Raw genomic sequence first — 14,733 nt, forward strand, 5'->3', positions numbered from 1 at the left:
TTAGTTTTAATCTCATTCAAAAATGAACAAATACCAGCTGCCTGAGGCTGGGCTCACCACAATCCCTTCAGCCTCAGTCCAAAGGTGATGCTGAGGGCTATAAGATGGTGAATGGCAGAAACTCATGTGAAATCAGCATTCTGGAGGGCAGGGGTAAGGGCATGAGGGGTATTTCTTGCCTCAGAGGGTGGGAAGCCAGGCTGTGAGCTGGCTGTGAGCAGGACGGATGGCCAGAGCTGCCCCAGTGCATGGGGTACAAACCAGTCCCTGAAGGGAAGGAGTTAGGGGGGGAAACAACAGATTTCTGCTGGGTTTGGAGCCATCTCAGCTGGTGCTGGAGCCAGTGGAAAGTCTGGACCGTGTCATTTTGAAGGGCAGAATGAGTCCATCATGGGGAGGGGAGGGATTTGCATTACAAACCAGTGCTGCTCACAATGGAATTTGTCCCTTCCCAAGGGAAAGGATGCACTTTTTAGTCAGGGGGGAAGACGTTCTCATTGCAGCTCCAGTGCAGCAACCCTCTCACCTGGCCCCACTGCCAGGGCCTGCCCCATCCTGTCTCTTAGCAGCTGCTCCCAGGTTCACCTTCACCCTTACTTCAGTCTCTTCCCTCAGGCCTCCTCTTCATCATCCCTTCACCACCAGCTTCGACGTGCTTTTGCCACCTTGGGGAAGCTGCACAGGTCCCTGCCTTGATCCCCTCCCAGGGACTGAGCAGCCGATGCTCCTTGGCTTATACCTCTTCCAAGGATAAAGGTACACAGGGAAACACATCCACACACGTGTATGCATGTTTATAGCTGTGATTCGGGCAGATGAGCGGCTCCAGGAGGAAGGGGCTCGCAAGGACCACCAGCCATGGTGATGCTACCCCTGGCCCTGGGCTGGATGCCCACCCCACAGTGTGGTGGCCAAGGGCTCCAGTGAGGCGCTGGGACGGTGCTTTGGTTCCTGAGATTGCTTTAAGGTTGTCTTTAAAAAACACCATGAGGCACCACGAGCTGCCCAATGACCCGGCCAAGGCTTCCACCAGCGCTTCCCCATGGCAAGGACCAGCAGTGGGGTCTTATAGCTGTAAAAGTGTAGGTAAGAAATGGAGGAGGGAGGGGGTGTTTGCTGGTTTCAGGGGGGAGGAAGCATTATTTAGTGTCATTGATGAGATTTTCCTAAAAAATCCCAAATGTTGTTGCTTCGTTGCTCTTTTCACGGTGTCTCTGCTTGTGACATCCCAGTCTGGCTATACGTGGAGTCAGGACATCCGGAAGAAAGGCACTGATGTCACAGGCTCATCAGGACAAACAGGCTTCGGCGCAGGGGATCTCACCAGGAATACCCAATTCCCATGTGAAGGCTGGCCTGGCTGCCAGGTGGAGCAGACAACCCGGCCCTCCATGCTGGAGCTGCGGCGCTGTGGCGGAAGGGCGTGGGGATGAAGATGAGGAAGATGCTGAGTGGAGGCCTGGGTGTGCAGAGGGATGTGTGTGAGGGCATGGAGTGGAACCGCAGCCCGGCTGCACCCGCGGTGCCGGTGCCGGGCGTCCCGGTGAGGTCAGTAGTTGCAGTGGCGCTGGCAGGGCTGGTGGACGAAGGTGCCGATGTGCTGCTTGGCGCGGCGCAGCGGGCGCTGGCAGGTGCGGTTCTGCCGCTGCAGCGCCTTCTGGCTCAGCCGGTGCTTCTCGGCCAGCTGCTTGGCCCGCTGCACCCGCCGCACCTGACCCACCTTCTCCAGGATGGCAGCTTTCACCGAGAGGGACCTGCTGTGGTGCGGAACGTGCCGCTCCAGCCGCGGCTCCGGCACCTCCCTGCGGGGAAAGGGGCGGTCAATGGAACCCCAGCATTGATGCTCCAACCCCTTCCCCATCAGCCCCCTAGGATGGACCCAGCCACCTCCCGCTCCAGCCAGGATATCTGGGATAGATCCAGACACCACCAGGAATGGAGACATCCATCCCCACCCTCCTCACAATGGCCAATTCCTCTAAGCCCAACAATTTGAAGTCCCCGTTTCTATCCCGTTTGGAACTCATTTGAGTCTCCCAGCCCTTTTCTACCCCCCTTTCTGCACCCTCTCATGCTGAGGGTACTCAGAAGCTCTTGAGATCAAGCTGCAGCCCTCAGGGAGACTGTGCAAAGAGAGGAGTTCTGGAGGAAAGGTGTCCCCAGGCCTGAGGGACATTCACCCCAAACTATCCCTCCTCCTCTGCCCCGGTGAGGGGCTCCTGGGGGAGATGCTGGAGGTCTGGGGGGCTGTGGGGACCCCACAGCACAGTGGGACCCCACAATCACTGGCAGCAGGGCACAGGCGGCCCTCCGAGAGGACCCCGCTTGGGGCAGTGGAGGGGAACGCAGCCCCTCTCCACTGTAGCACAGGGATGAGCTCATGATCCACCACCCACAGCCACCTCACCACGGCATTGAGACCCCCTTAGCAGGGTATTTCAGGACACAGAGGCTGCCATCCTTGCACAGAGGCACCCTAAGGTGGAACATGGGGACACAGAGATTCCCCACAGCCCCACTCTGTCTGTGGCCAGAGCACTCCTGATCATACATAGCAATGTGGGATGCCAGGACTGACTGTCCACCACGGTCCCCTGGCTCCAGCATCCCCAGGTGAGCACCCTCAAGCTATACTCACTCAGCAGCATCATCCTCAGGGCCCTCCCCGTCCACCTCGAGGGTGCTGGTGACATAGACAGACATGCTGGGGTGCTCGATGAGCAGGTCCTCCATGGGGCTGCTCCCCACGCCGTCGGGGCCGGGCCCCTCTGCAGTAAAACAGGGGGGAGGGGTGACAAACCAACTCTCGTCCATCAAGCAGGGACCGGCTGGAGCCGGGGCAGTGGCCGGAGGTGGTGACGGACCGGGGGGAGCCGGGCGGGACCGCACCGAGCGCCCGGTGCCGCCAGCACCCCCTCGCCGGGCTGCGCCGGGGCGGGCACGGCTGCCTGGGGGTGGCGGGGGTGCAGAGCCATGCGGGGCACAGCGGGGACACACACACATACCATGTACAGTGGGGAGGGGAGGGGGGAGAGAAAGGGGCATCGTTAGTGCGACAGACACCCCACCGCCGTCACCACCGCTACGGACCGGCTCGGTGTCAATGCGGCCTCATGGGGAGGGAGACACCAGCAGTGCCCCCACTGCACCCCAACCGGCACCCTCTGCACCGGGGCGGCTGCTGGGGCTGTGGGATGAGGCTTTGGTAAGAAATGTAAATCATAGAGAATCAAACACAGCCTGGTTTGGGTTGGAAAGGATCTTAAAGCTCATCCAGTTCCAACCCCTGCCATGGGCAGGGACCCCTTCCACTGGAGCAGCTGCTCCAAGCCCCTGTGTCCAACCTGGCCTTGAGCACTGCCAGGGATGGGGCAGCCACAGCTTCTCTGGGCACCCTGTGCCAAGGAAGAATTTCTTCCTAATATCCAATCTAAACCTCCCATCTTTCACCTTGAAGCCTTTGCCCCTGGTCCTGTCACTACGTGACTTTGGGAAAAGTCCCCCTCCGGACGTCTTGGCAAAGCAGTTCTGTTGAGGCAGTTTAACCAAAACCAGGCGGAAAGCAGCAGGGTTTTACTGCAGTGATTTTATTTTACCCCTTCTCAAAATGAAGGAGTAATTCAGCCAGCAGAAACACTGCTTTAGCCTGTCCTTATGGCCCTGGGACCAGGCTGTGCCACCCAGGAGGAACACTGGCCTGCTTGCACTCACAAACACCTCCCAGCACTTTGCAGACATGGAAACCAAGCACACACAGAGGAAAAACCACTCACACCTTTTCTTCTGGAAGGAAACAGGAATGCATTCTTCAGCCAAGGTTCTCACCACACCTTCAGCTTCAGTCCATTAGAGGCCAAAGTTGGAGTGGTTGATCCAGGAGCTGCCCCAGCCTCCCTTTACCTTCCCTTCCTTAGCTCCACCTGGCAAAAGCATTTGGGCTGGTGCCTTTCTGGGCTGCCTGTGCTTGGAGTTACTGCTTAGGTTATGGGAAGGGAGCCTGCACCTAACTTCGGGCTCAGTATCCAGAGCTGTTCCCAGCCTCATCAGGGGATGTCAATGAACATGGTCTCAGGGAGCAGGGGGACACAGTGTAGTGTATCTATGGACACAAATGACCCTGCAGCTAGATGAGGGTGCAGGACAAATCAGAGGTCAATCATAGCATCACAGAATGGTTTGCTTTGGAAAGAACCTGAAGCTCCTCCAGCTCCAACCCCCTGCTATGGGCAGGGACACCTTCCCCTAGAGCAGCTTGCTCCAAACCCTGTCCAACCTGACAGGGACAGGGCAGCCACAGCTTCACTGGGCAATGCATGTGCTCTTATGGTGAAGAAATAGAGTGCATGAAGCACGGGGCCAGCATTCCCCATCCGCATGTCCCTGACTCCTCCTGCAGACGATGTCCCAGCCCGGGGCTTAGGGCAGGCCACAATTAGCCTTGCAAACACAAGAGCATCTTTCCTCAGGTCAGTGGATATCAAGCTATTAATAGTTGTTGGCATGCTGGGCTGGAGATTGTTTGTCAGCCTGGAGACAGCCACTGAGCCCAGCTGGAGCATTCCTGGTCCTGCAACAGGGGAGCAGGGGACCCAGCACAGCTGAACCCTGCCCCACTATCCTTGGCAACCCATCCCCATCCTTTGCCAATGCAGGTTTCAATATCCCAAGGAGTATTCTGGGATCCTGAAATCCCTGGGTTACATGCAGCCATACTTCTAAACACCGGGAAATGGTCTTTGCTCTGTCCCTGCATGCCGAGTAGAACCAGGCTGGGTGATGGGACAAGAGGAGCATCCAAAATACTCCTGGGATCTCTGGTCAATTCAGGTGCGTTTTGCAACACATGGGTCGAAGACCTGGCTGAGAGGGAATGAGGCTGGAGGCTCATCAGGCTGGGAGAGAGCCAGACTGAGATGCTTGTCAGCTGCTGTGGCTCAAAGGTGAAGGATGAGGGCTGGAGCCAGCGGGTTTGGTTTGTAAAGTGCTTTGTGTAACTCCAGCCTCAGAAATAGGGCTGAAATAAATCATTCCTTCACCAGCCAGGGAATGCTATGGGGAAAAGGCAGCAGCAGGGCTGGTGGGGATTAGCAGTGGGGTGGCACACCCCAGGCAGTCACCCTGCTGAAAGGCAGCTCTGCACTGAGAGCGTGGCGGCTTGGTTGGGAAAGAGAAGGGAGCCTTTTGTCCCAGAGCCATCCCTGTGTCCCTGCTGGGCTGGCTGCAGTCTGGGACCCAGGGGACCAGGGCACAGCCCATCTCTCTCTGTCTGGGGAAACTCCTGGCTCCTTCTGGCTCGCTTTGGGCACGCTGCAGCCGTTGCCAGCTGGCCCAGGCAGGAGGCAGCTGCATGCGAGTGGTTCCAGGGACCTCCTTCCAACCATCCTCCTCCTGTGTCACTGCTGTGACCCCCCTGGGCAGCCCAGAGGACAGGGAATCCTCGGTGGCTGCCCGTGCCCACACCACCCATCCACCTCCACCAGCGCTCCCAGCAGGCATGGGGCTGTCCCTGTCCCCCATCCCAGGCTTGCCCATGCTCCGGTCCCCTCTCCACCTCACTGCATGGGGGATACCCTAACAAATGACTTGTATCATGAAAACCAGCTCTGCTCAGTGAACAGGGGACAGGAGCATCTGATGGGACAACAGATGCCTGCAAGAGGGAGGACAAAACCCTTCTCTTAAACCTGCAGGATGCATTTGTGGTCCCCTGGGCTGGAGCACCACAGATAACCAGAGGCTGCAAAAGCAGACCGTGGGTATTGAGGATCTCCTGCACAGGCAGGCTTGTTTGTCTAAGCTTGCTGCTTGATTTGCAAGCAAAAGGTCATAAAATCATCACTGCACTTGGTTGAGTCATCAACCCTACAATAGAAATGCCAAGGTCTTAATAGAGCTGGAAAAGCTCTGCACACAAGGAATTTGATCCGCTTGGTTGGTGTCAAAGGGGACTCAGGGCGGTTGCTGCCATCCCTGGGAACAGGGAGCCCCTGAGACTTTGTGCCAAACATCCCTTATCTGAGTGCTGCTGGAATTGGTGCTGGGAATGATTTGGGAAGATAAGCCCTCTGGAGCTGAGATTTGCTCCCCCAATGCACTCAAATAACCCAAACATGGCCAGATTGCTGCAGCACATCCCCAGCTGGAGCCCCATGGTCCCCACCAGCACCCCGGGACCACGGTTCTCCTCTGGGAACAGGCCCCAGTTTGGTCTTACCATGGGCATTATGAGGAGAGGCCGAGCCCAGCTCCCCATGGCAAAGTGCTGCCCACAGCAACAGGTCAGGAGCTGCCACAGCAGCCACAGGGCTGGGCAACCATGGGAAGAGGGACGAACAGAGCTGAGCACACGTGGTGGAAGCTCCTCTGCTGTCATCTCCAAAGGTTTTCCCAGCTCCAGAGAGCCAGGGTGCAGCAGAGGCTGTGGGAAGCCAGTCCCCACTGCTTTCCTCACCTGCAAGGTCAATTATGAGCCAGCCATCCTCCTCCTCCTCCTCCTCCACAAAGGGTTTGGGCTCCTCAAGGCCTTCTGGAGTGCTGCTGTCACTGAAGAAGAGGCTGGTGAGACGCTGGAACATGGTGGGGAGCGGTCCCGTAGGAGGGATGTGAGTTAGGGTCCTGTGGAGCACTGCCTTTCAGACGTGGGAACGGGAGCAGTGGGCAGAGAGGGTTAAAACCAGCACTCAAGGTCTCAGTGGTGGTGGAGATACTTTGCTGCTAGGGAGCTCGTAGCTGAGTTAAATGGGGTGCAGTGCAATTCTGAGGTTCTTGGCTTCAGTGCAAAGGCCTGTAAAAGGGAAAGGAAAAGGAATAATGCATGTGGAGCGGTTGGCAGCATGGTTGTCCTGCATCCTGGGGGCTCGGAAGGGCTGCAGGGGATGGCTGAAGGGCTGAGTGCCTGCACCCCACACTGAGCCCCACATTCCATCCCCTTCCTCGTGAGCAGTGTGTGTCCCAGTGGACCCATCTGCTGGAGCTGGCCAGGGCAGAGCCAAACATACCACTGTTTTATCCCTGGGGAAACACATCCCTGCCCAGCTCAGGGGGAGGTTTGGAGTCACCAGTTCTGTTAGTGACTGTAGGGCTCTCAAATGGCCCAGACAGGCGGCAGGCACGGGGTGCAGCGTGTTATTTGTGCAGAGGAAATGCTTTTTGGTCCAGAGACATTAAAGGGCATTAAAACACCATCAAGAGGCAGATGCAGGGAGAGGGCAGAGCTGCACCCTGCCTTGCCTGGCACACTGCCTTGGGAGCATTCAGAGGGTAAAACCCCTGCCACGGCTCTGGCAACCAGGGTGATGTAGAGCCTGCAAGAGGCCCTGGACCCTGCTGAAGCTCCAGCTGCCCTGGGCAACATGGAATATGAAGGGTGAAGGGAGGTGCAGGGCAGACCACATGGCTACAGCCATGGCTCCAGATCCCAGTGCTCAGGGACCCAGGGTCCCCACTCCATGTGGGACAGCATCCCCCCATTGCCATGGTTCATCCTTCCACTCCTCACACCCTGCACCCAGATCCAGGCTGGGTCCTGCTGGGATGCTACATTAGGAAGGGGTTTGGCTGAGACTCACAGAGCCCTCCCCACAATGAGAGCTCCCTGCTCTGTGTGCTATGGAGGCTCCTGGCTTCCCCTGGAAGCACCAAGCAGAGGGTTTGGGGGCACTGAGATGTGACAGAGTCATTTCCTCTGCCTGCAGCAAGAGCAGCAGGCTCAGCTAAGGCAGCTCTCACCTCCCTGTCCCCCATCACTACCACACCTGTAGCAAAGCCATGGCCTTTCTGTTACCCCCCAGCACACCCAAGGATTAAACTATCCAGACCTCCCCTTTCCTGGAGCATTAAAGCACACTAATACAGGGAAACAACACAGAGAGGGGGTGATATCCAGCTGGGCAACAAACAGAAACTGGCCCATTGGGCTCTCTGGTGTACTCTGTGCTGAGCACAGCAGGGATTTCCCTCCCACGGGATCTGTGTGTGCATCCATCCTCCCCAGGGCCAGGCTGGCAAGCACACCCAGGGCAGCCCTGAAGGTTGCATTACACACCAGTTCTCTCTGCCTGCAGCAGTTGTCTATTAAGTGGCTGTCTTGTAATATTACATTAATACATTATTAAGCACCTAATTGTGGCAGAAACCCCATTGCTCCAGGTACCTGCTGGTGATGTCTCAGGGCTGCCTGCTCTTTGCTTGTCCCCAGGCAGGAGGGAGAGGGGCAGGAAGCACCCAGCAGCCCATAGCAGGCACAGGGGAGCTCCAGTCCCCCAGGGCTGCCATGGCCCTGTCCCAGTGCAAGGCCAGGAGCAGATTCTTGTGTTTTCCAAGCTGGAGCAACTCTGCCTGCAGCATTCCAAGGCCCAGTGTCAGCGTGCAGCTCTGCAGGGTGACACACCAGGGTGAAGGGGGCTGGGGACAGCACGGCATCCTGTGCTGGCACACGGGGGACAGGAGGAGGCTGTGGCTCCAGCCTGGCTGCAAGGGGAGGGAGCACCCATAGGAGCACCCAAGCAGCTACCCCAGGCTGAGCTCTGAACTAGATGGGGATTTTCCCTGTTGTCTCAGCAAAGCTCAGCCCTGCTGAAGCGCCCTGCCCGGATGGTACCGAGCGCTCCCCTCTGCTCTGCTTGGCAAACCCCCAGCAAGGAGCTCATCCTCGAGTGAGCTCAAAGCCAAAAGAGATTACAGAGAATGGAGATCAGAAACCCTCTTGTCTTTACGTTGTTAAAACGTGACAACAGTTTTCAGTGCACAGGAGCTGGTATTTGTCCTCTCCTTCTGCTGCCCTCAGGAGCAGCATCAACTCCCCAAGCACCCACCTGCTTAGGGACTTAGTCCCCCCAACAATCACAGGGTACAGCAGCAGGAATGTCTGGAGCTGAAGTGTCTGCCACCCTAACCTGCAGACAGCTTTCCTGAAGACACACGACACAGCAGATGCTGTTAGTTTCAGCTGTCCCATCTCCCATATTTAACTTCATTCTCCTTATTTCTGTAATGAAAGGCTCTGGGAGAACCAGACTTCCCTCACAGTAATGGGCTGCCAGGGGCCATCCTGCTCCAGAGCAAACCCACAGCGTGCCAAGAAGAGTGGGGTGATGGGAAGGGGGCTCCCAGGAAGCTGTCATGGCTCCAGGGACAGCAGGAATGAGCTTAAAGCTCCCCCAAGAGCCAAAGTTGAGATGGATCCTTTTAAAGGATCATTCCCCAAAGAATTTATATAAGCCACCAGCGATTCCCCTCTCCATGCCAGGGAATGAAGGCATGGGGACCCATGCTCCACCAGGCTAGGTGGACAGGGCAGATCTTGTAGGATCATCCCTTTGGATGAAGCAAGCCTGCCTCACCCCATAAGCTCCCACTACCTAAAGGACATTGTGATCCTACACAGGACCTTGGGGAGGTCAGTTTGCTGCAAGAGCAACCATGGCTTGGTGGCAGCGTGGCCAGGGCTGGCAAACACAGAGCGCTGAGCCCTGATCCTCATGGAATAGCTGCCAGGGCTGCTTGGCCACACTGTGCCTTGGCTGTCTGTCCTGGCAGGAGCTGGGCAGAGGGACAGGCAGCACCAGCAGACAGCCTCATGGGGAGAGCAAAGGCTTCCCAGGAGCTGGAGCAGCTCTGCCAGGACTGGCTCCGGCAGAGCTTGGGCAAAGCCTTCAGGATCAAACCTGCAGGTGGAGGCAGGAGCCTGATCCTGGCAAGTGAGGACCAAAATGAGCTTTAATCCTCACCTTCACTTTATCCTGTCTGCTCTGGAATCCTCAGCAGCACTGGGTTAAAGGGGCAGGATCAGGCTCTTTATTGCCAAGGTGCACCCTCAGCAAGCTTGTGAAGGCCACCAAGCTGAGCACTGCAGCAATCGGGTGCCACCCAGAGGGACCTTGTTAAGCTGGAGAAGTGGCCCCCTCCAAGCAGAAGGGGACAGCCCAAGAGGTAACACTTGACTTGAGGACAGAGGAGTTTCTTGCTTAAGTTTCTCAGGACCCCTCCAGAAAGCCCAACAGCCTTTTAAAACCAGCCACAGGGTATTAGATATTAGAAGTTAGGAGTAAGGAGACCAGAATACATTGAGTTCTTTTCTCCCCCCTTCAGAAACCTCGACACAATAATTAGTTTTCTGAGTCACCATCACTACAAATAACCCCAGGAGCTAAGAATAGGTGAAAGGCTGGCCAGGATGTGCCAGGAGCTTGCCGGGGCAGGAGCCACAGCCTTGCAGCTCCCAAAAGTCACCGGCTGCAAGGACAACAGCAACTCCGCTTGAAAATGGCAACAGGCTCCCTGAAACTTTCCATAAATACATGGTGGTGGAAGGGATGCTGCTGACAAGTGGCAGGAGCGGGTCCTTCCTTGGCAGGGCTAAGAATACCGCAACACAGTCATCCCGGTAGGCGTTGGAGGTAGAAATCAGGTGCCTTCCTCCAGCCCACTTGGGAAACGTAATTTTCAACTCATTTTACCTAAATTAGACAAATGTTTCACAGGCTGCTCTCACAGAATCCTAAACCTGGCACAGAGCAAAGGAGCAAGGGGTCTGGCAGCTCCACAGCCTTGCTCATCACCCAAACATGACCAGTTAAGCATCCCTGTGCTGTCCTCTGTCCATCTCTGTCAAGGAAGGGACCAGAGGTGGCAAAGACCTGCCCAGGACAGTTCAGTGAGGCTGGATTAATGCATTTGGTCACTCAACAACTGCACTACAGCTCCTGCTGATCCCATTGCTTCACCTCATTCACAGGGCTCCCTGGGGAAGCTGCTGCTGGCACGAACAGGCTGAGTCCAGCAAATCAGAGGCTGATCCACAGCCAGAGCCTCTTGCACCACAAAGCAGGGAAGTCAAAGGGGCAGAAGGCAGAGGGTGGTTAGAAACACTCCCCCAAGAAAATAAGCCACATCTTTATCATGATGCTCTTATCAATAGCAGATAAAGCCAGCACCTGAAGGGCTTTCCTTGGCTAGTCCAGCAGCTCAGTGTGGACTGGAGTCCCCATGTGCTCCCACCTTAAGGAGGGGGACATGGGGGGTCTTTTCCTGGTGCTGGTGTCCCCACGTGCACCAGCTTCCTTGTGTAACCACTGCAGGAAGGTCCTTGCCCCAAGGACAAACCCAACCTCCTGCTATTTGATGTCGTCACACAGAACCCTGGAAAATCCGGCAGTGGCTGCAGGATCTGAGCAACCAGGACATTTTTATGAGCTGTCCTATGAGATTTCAGGAGTCTCCTGTCTGGGATGCTCTAGGTGAAACATCCCAAGGGCCATGCTCATCGCGAGGGGAGCAGCCCCAACATCACACCATCCATAGGTCACAGAAGGCTGAATGCTAACTGCCAAGTTGGACTTTGATCCTGCAGGAACCCCGAGCTCCCCACCAGTTCCTCCTGAGCCTGCCCGGAGCCACGTGTACACTGGGGTGAGACTTGCCTGTGCAGAGCTCATGGTGCAGCTCATGCTAAAAAGCTCTTGGATAAGAATTCACATCTCGGGTTTTTCCAGTCCTGCTAAGAGCAGGTGTTATCAGTGTATCCTCGTAGATTCCATTATGTTTTCCCTTTTGTGTTCGGCCGGATAAGCATCGATTTGATACAACGGGTTCCTAATGGTGACAGCGAGCTACAGCACAAAGCCTTTGTCTTTTGGTTTGGATGTTTTCTTTGGAGAAGGGAGTGGGAATATAAAAGGAAAGATTTATTTTAGAGCAACAAGAATTGTCCTTGGCACTTTGCAGCCTGAGCCCAGTGGGAAAGAAGGTACAGCATGGTCCTGTACTGGGGCCCAGCACCTGTTTGTGGGATGGTTTTCTATCCCAGCAAAGCCTTGGCCAAATCAGTGACAGCCCCTTGGCAGCCACCCAAGCCAGCCCTTGCGGGTGCCACTGTCAGCAGCTGGTGTTGCTGGTCCCAAGATGGGGAATTTAAGCCAGGATTTTGCTCAGGCTCTCTGGGCAGGGCTGTAGCTCCCCTGAACACCCAAGACATAAAGGTATAAAAACATTACAAAACCAATAACGCCCTTTTTAGCCTGTTTCTCCAGTTACACTCCACAGAGTCCAAGTTTCTGAGCTGATCAGCCCAGAGCAGGTTTAGTGCCCTTGAGGCTCAGCCAAGCCACTGAGTTCCTAAGGGGGGAGGCACGAAATCCATCAGGAAGTTGAGCTTTTAGGATTCCCAACGTTTTTGAGCTGTCCCAAAGCAGGTGCACTTAGAGCAGGAGCAACAGTAGCTGCTCCGGGTGGTACCCGATATACTCCACATCCCAGGGCAGAGCGCCGCACCAACGCGCGTGTGGCACGGGATTTAGAGGGGGAATCAGGATGGGAAGATGGAGGTAAATGGACGACACAGCTGCAGTGATTTCTACATTCTGTATCACACCTTCCCTGTTCAAGAAGCACTGGGTTTTGCCCGATTAGCCCCGAATAGGCACGGGGAGAGCGCACACATTTGCTGCTCGCCCGGGGAAAGCTCCTGTGGAGACTCGCGGGGCGATACCGGGCGAGCAGCTGCGGGACACGACGAGGGGAAGTGACACCGGGATGGGGTAGAACGGACACCGAGAGGGGGAACGGACACTGGGGAGGGGAACGGACACGGACCCCGAGGAAGACGGAGGGGAAGGCCACGTTGTCGCTAACCCACACGCCCGTCCCAAACCGGGGTCACGGCGGGACAAGCGCGCCCGGAACGCGGGGGAGACGGGGGGGGGGGGGGGGCAGCCTTATGACGTCTCAATGTCATATGCAAATGAGGCATACGTCACCCTAGCGGAGCCAATGGGAGGGGAGACCAACCTCGAATCTTAATCCGGTGATGAAGAAACAAACAACGGGCGCGGGGGGGGGGGGGAGATGGGGGGGGAACTGACAACGACCCCGATGCCTTCCCCCATCCCCACCGACGCCGATCTCCGTGTCCCCCCCCCCGCGGAACGCACAGTGTCGGAGCTGCCCCGCTCAGCCCGAGCCCCGCCCGCCGCCGCTCCCCCCCCCACAACGCCCAAGCCTCGATCGCTGCGGACTCACCGTGCCCGTGGACGGCACCACGGCGGGGAGCGGCGGGAGGCGCGGAGCTGGTGCCGGTGCCGATCGCGCTGTTCTGCCGAGCGCCCGCCGCTCCCCCGCACAAATCGGGACCTTCCGACAGCTGATCGTGACGTCACAAAGCGGCCCGCCCGCAGCCGGACCAGAGGCCAATGGGAGGCGGCGACGGGAGGGCGGGGCCGGCGGGGAAGGAGGGCTCCGCCCACCGGAGCGCGGGGTCCCGTGGCGGGGTGGGGGGGGGTGAGAACCGGAGCGGGTCCCGAGGCGCTGCCCCGGGACAGGGCAGGGAGCGGATTCACGGCGGGGCCGCATCGGGACAAGGGTGCCCGCGGCTGAACCCGCGGGAGGGGCCCTAGGGTCAGCCGGGCTCCGGGGCCGGGGTGAGACGGGAGCGGAGGGAGGGAGCCCCGGCTGGTGCCAGTGTCAGTGCCCTGTGTCAGTGCCTGTACCGGTGCTTGTGTCAGTGTCAGTGCCCTGTGTCAGTGCCTGTACCGGTGCTTGTGTCAGTGCCAGAGCTGCAGCCTCCAAGATGCTCTGCAAAATTCACCCTCATCTGCAGCACGGGCTGACCACGGGACCAAGGTTTGGTTTGACGCCGTGCCAAGCTTGTCACACAGCAGGAAACTGTCAGTTTAAAGATAGAGCATTTATTAAAACACTCATTGAATAAAGCAGTTTGCGTGTCTGAGTCAGGCATGGTACAGTTAGGACTCATCTGGCATCACAGGTGAGAATTCCCCATCGCAAATTCACAAGAGGCAGAATTTAATTGAGTCTTATTCAAGCCGCAGTCACAATTAAATAACACTTAGTCCTCTGTAATTGAAGGATCTTGCAGAAGGGTGTAAATCATCTCAGGAGGAGAGCTGCCACCCAGCAGAGCTCCTGCCCCGCTTTGCCAGGAGGGAAGCAGAAACCCGTGGAGCTTGAAACGCTTCTGAACAGAGAATCTACTCATCTGGGAGGTCTGTGAAGGGCTTTTCCAGGCAGTGACTGCAGTTTCCACTGATGCCCCACAGAGCTGGAGGTGCTTGGCACTGCTCGGTGGGGGCATGGTCAGGAGACTCCCAGAAGTTATGGTGTAGCTCAAGCTTGACCTCCAGCCAGGTCCCTGCTTGAAGACATCAGCTTATGCTGCTGCTGGGGTTTCATTTTGCTGCTTTGGTTAGTATTGTTTTGCATGGAGTGATCACAACATGTCTCATCCTGGCTGCAGCTGGAGTGCAGAAATGAACTTTTAATCCTGCTGCTGTACAGGAGTGGATATAAATAAATGCACTGCAACAAATCTTGCCAGGGTTAAGCTTATCCCAGGGTAAATTGTCCTGTTTGCACTGCCATGTCTCCTAAAGGGCTGATTTAATGGGACGACCCTCTCTGCCCATCAGGATGGGAAATGCTTTGGTGTCTGTTGTGCCCTGCCCTGCTCTTTCACTGCAATAAGAGTGAGGCAGCTGCCTCCCAGGGCAGTTTTTAGCCACAGTGATTTATTGCTGGGGAAAGCTGTTGCACACACGATAAAGCAGAGGAGTGAGCTTTGCACCACCTGCGGTGATCAGCAGAGATTGCTGGGCCCAGCCCTGGGCCCTGCGGGTGGTGGGCTCAGGCAATGTTGGCAGTTGTGCCTCTGTGGCAGAGGGAAATGACTTTAATCTCACCAGTACAGGGTACAGAGACAGGAAGCTGTGGTCACCCAGC

At 56.8% G+C, this 14,733-nt stretch overlaps 1 protein-coding gene across 2 annotated transcripts; it reads right to left on the reverse strand.

Moving 5' to 3' along the window:
• On the reverse strand, positions 1-13,149 carry TP53INP2 (tumor protein p53 inducible nuclear protein 2). Of its 2 annotated transcripts, none has more exons than XM_034066713.1 (4): positions 13,018-13,149; positions 6,452-6,784; positions 2,639-2,768; positions 1-1,802 (listed from the first exon to the last, which is right to left on the reverse strand). In XM_034066713.1, the coding sequence occupies exons 2-4, from the start codon at positions 6,573-6,575 to the stop codon at positions 1,550-1,552; spliced, it is 507 nt and encodes a 168-aa protein (XP_033922604.1). In that variant the 5' UTR covers positions 6,576-6,784; positions 13,018-13,149; the 3' UTR covers positions 1-1,549. The 2 variants fall into 2 exon arrangements, with proteins under 2 accessions (XP_033922604.1, XP_033922603.1); XM_034066712.1 differs by having other exon boundaries at positions 2,639-2,948.
• Between the last annotated feature and the right edge of the window lie 1,584 nt (positions 13,150-14,733).

Source organism: Melopsittacus undulatus, chromosome 10 (assembly GCF_012275295.1).
Source record: "Melopsittacus undulatus isolate bMelUnd1 chromosome 10, bMelUnd1.mat.Z, whole genome shotgun sequence".
NCBI lineage: Eukaryota > Metazoa > Chordata > Aves > Psittaciformes > Psittaculidae > Melopsittacus > Melopsittacus undulatus.

Excerpts from the sequence above, each read along its gene's own strand:
- TP53INP2 (XM_034066712.1), bottom strand. The coding sequence starts at position 6,575 with ATGTTCCAGCGTCTCACCAGCCTCTTCTTCAGTGACAGCAGCACTCCA. Across the intron at positions 2,949-6,451 it reads GCTCATAATTGACCTTGCAG|GCAGCCGTGCCCGCCCCGGC; the intron begins GTGAGGAAAGCA and ends CGCCACCCCCAG. Across the intron at positions 1,803-2,638 it reads CCTGAGGATGATGCTGCTGA|GGAGGTGCCGGAGCCGCGGC; the intron begins GTGAGTATAGCT and ends CTTTCCCCGCAG.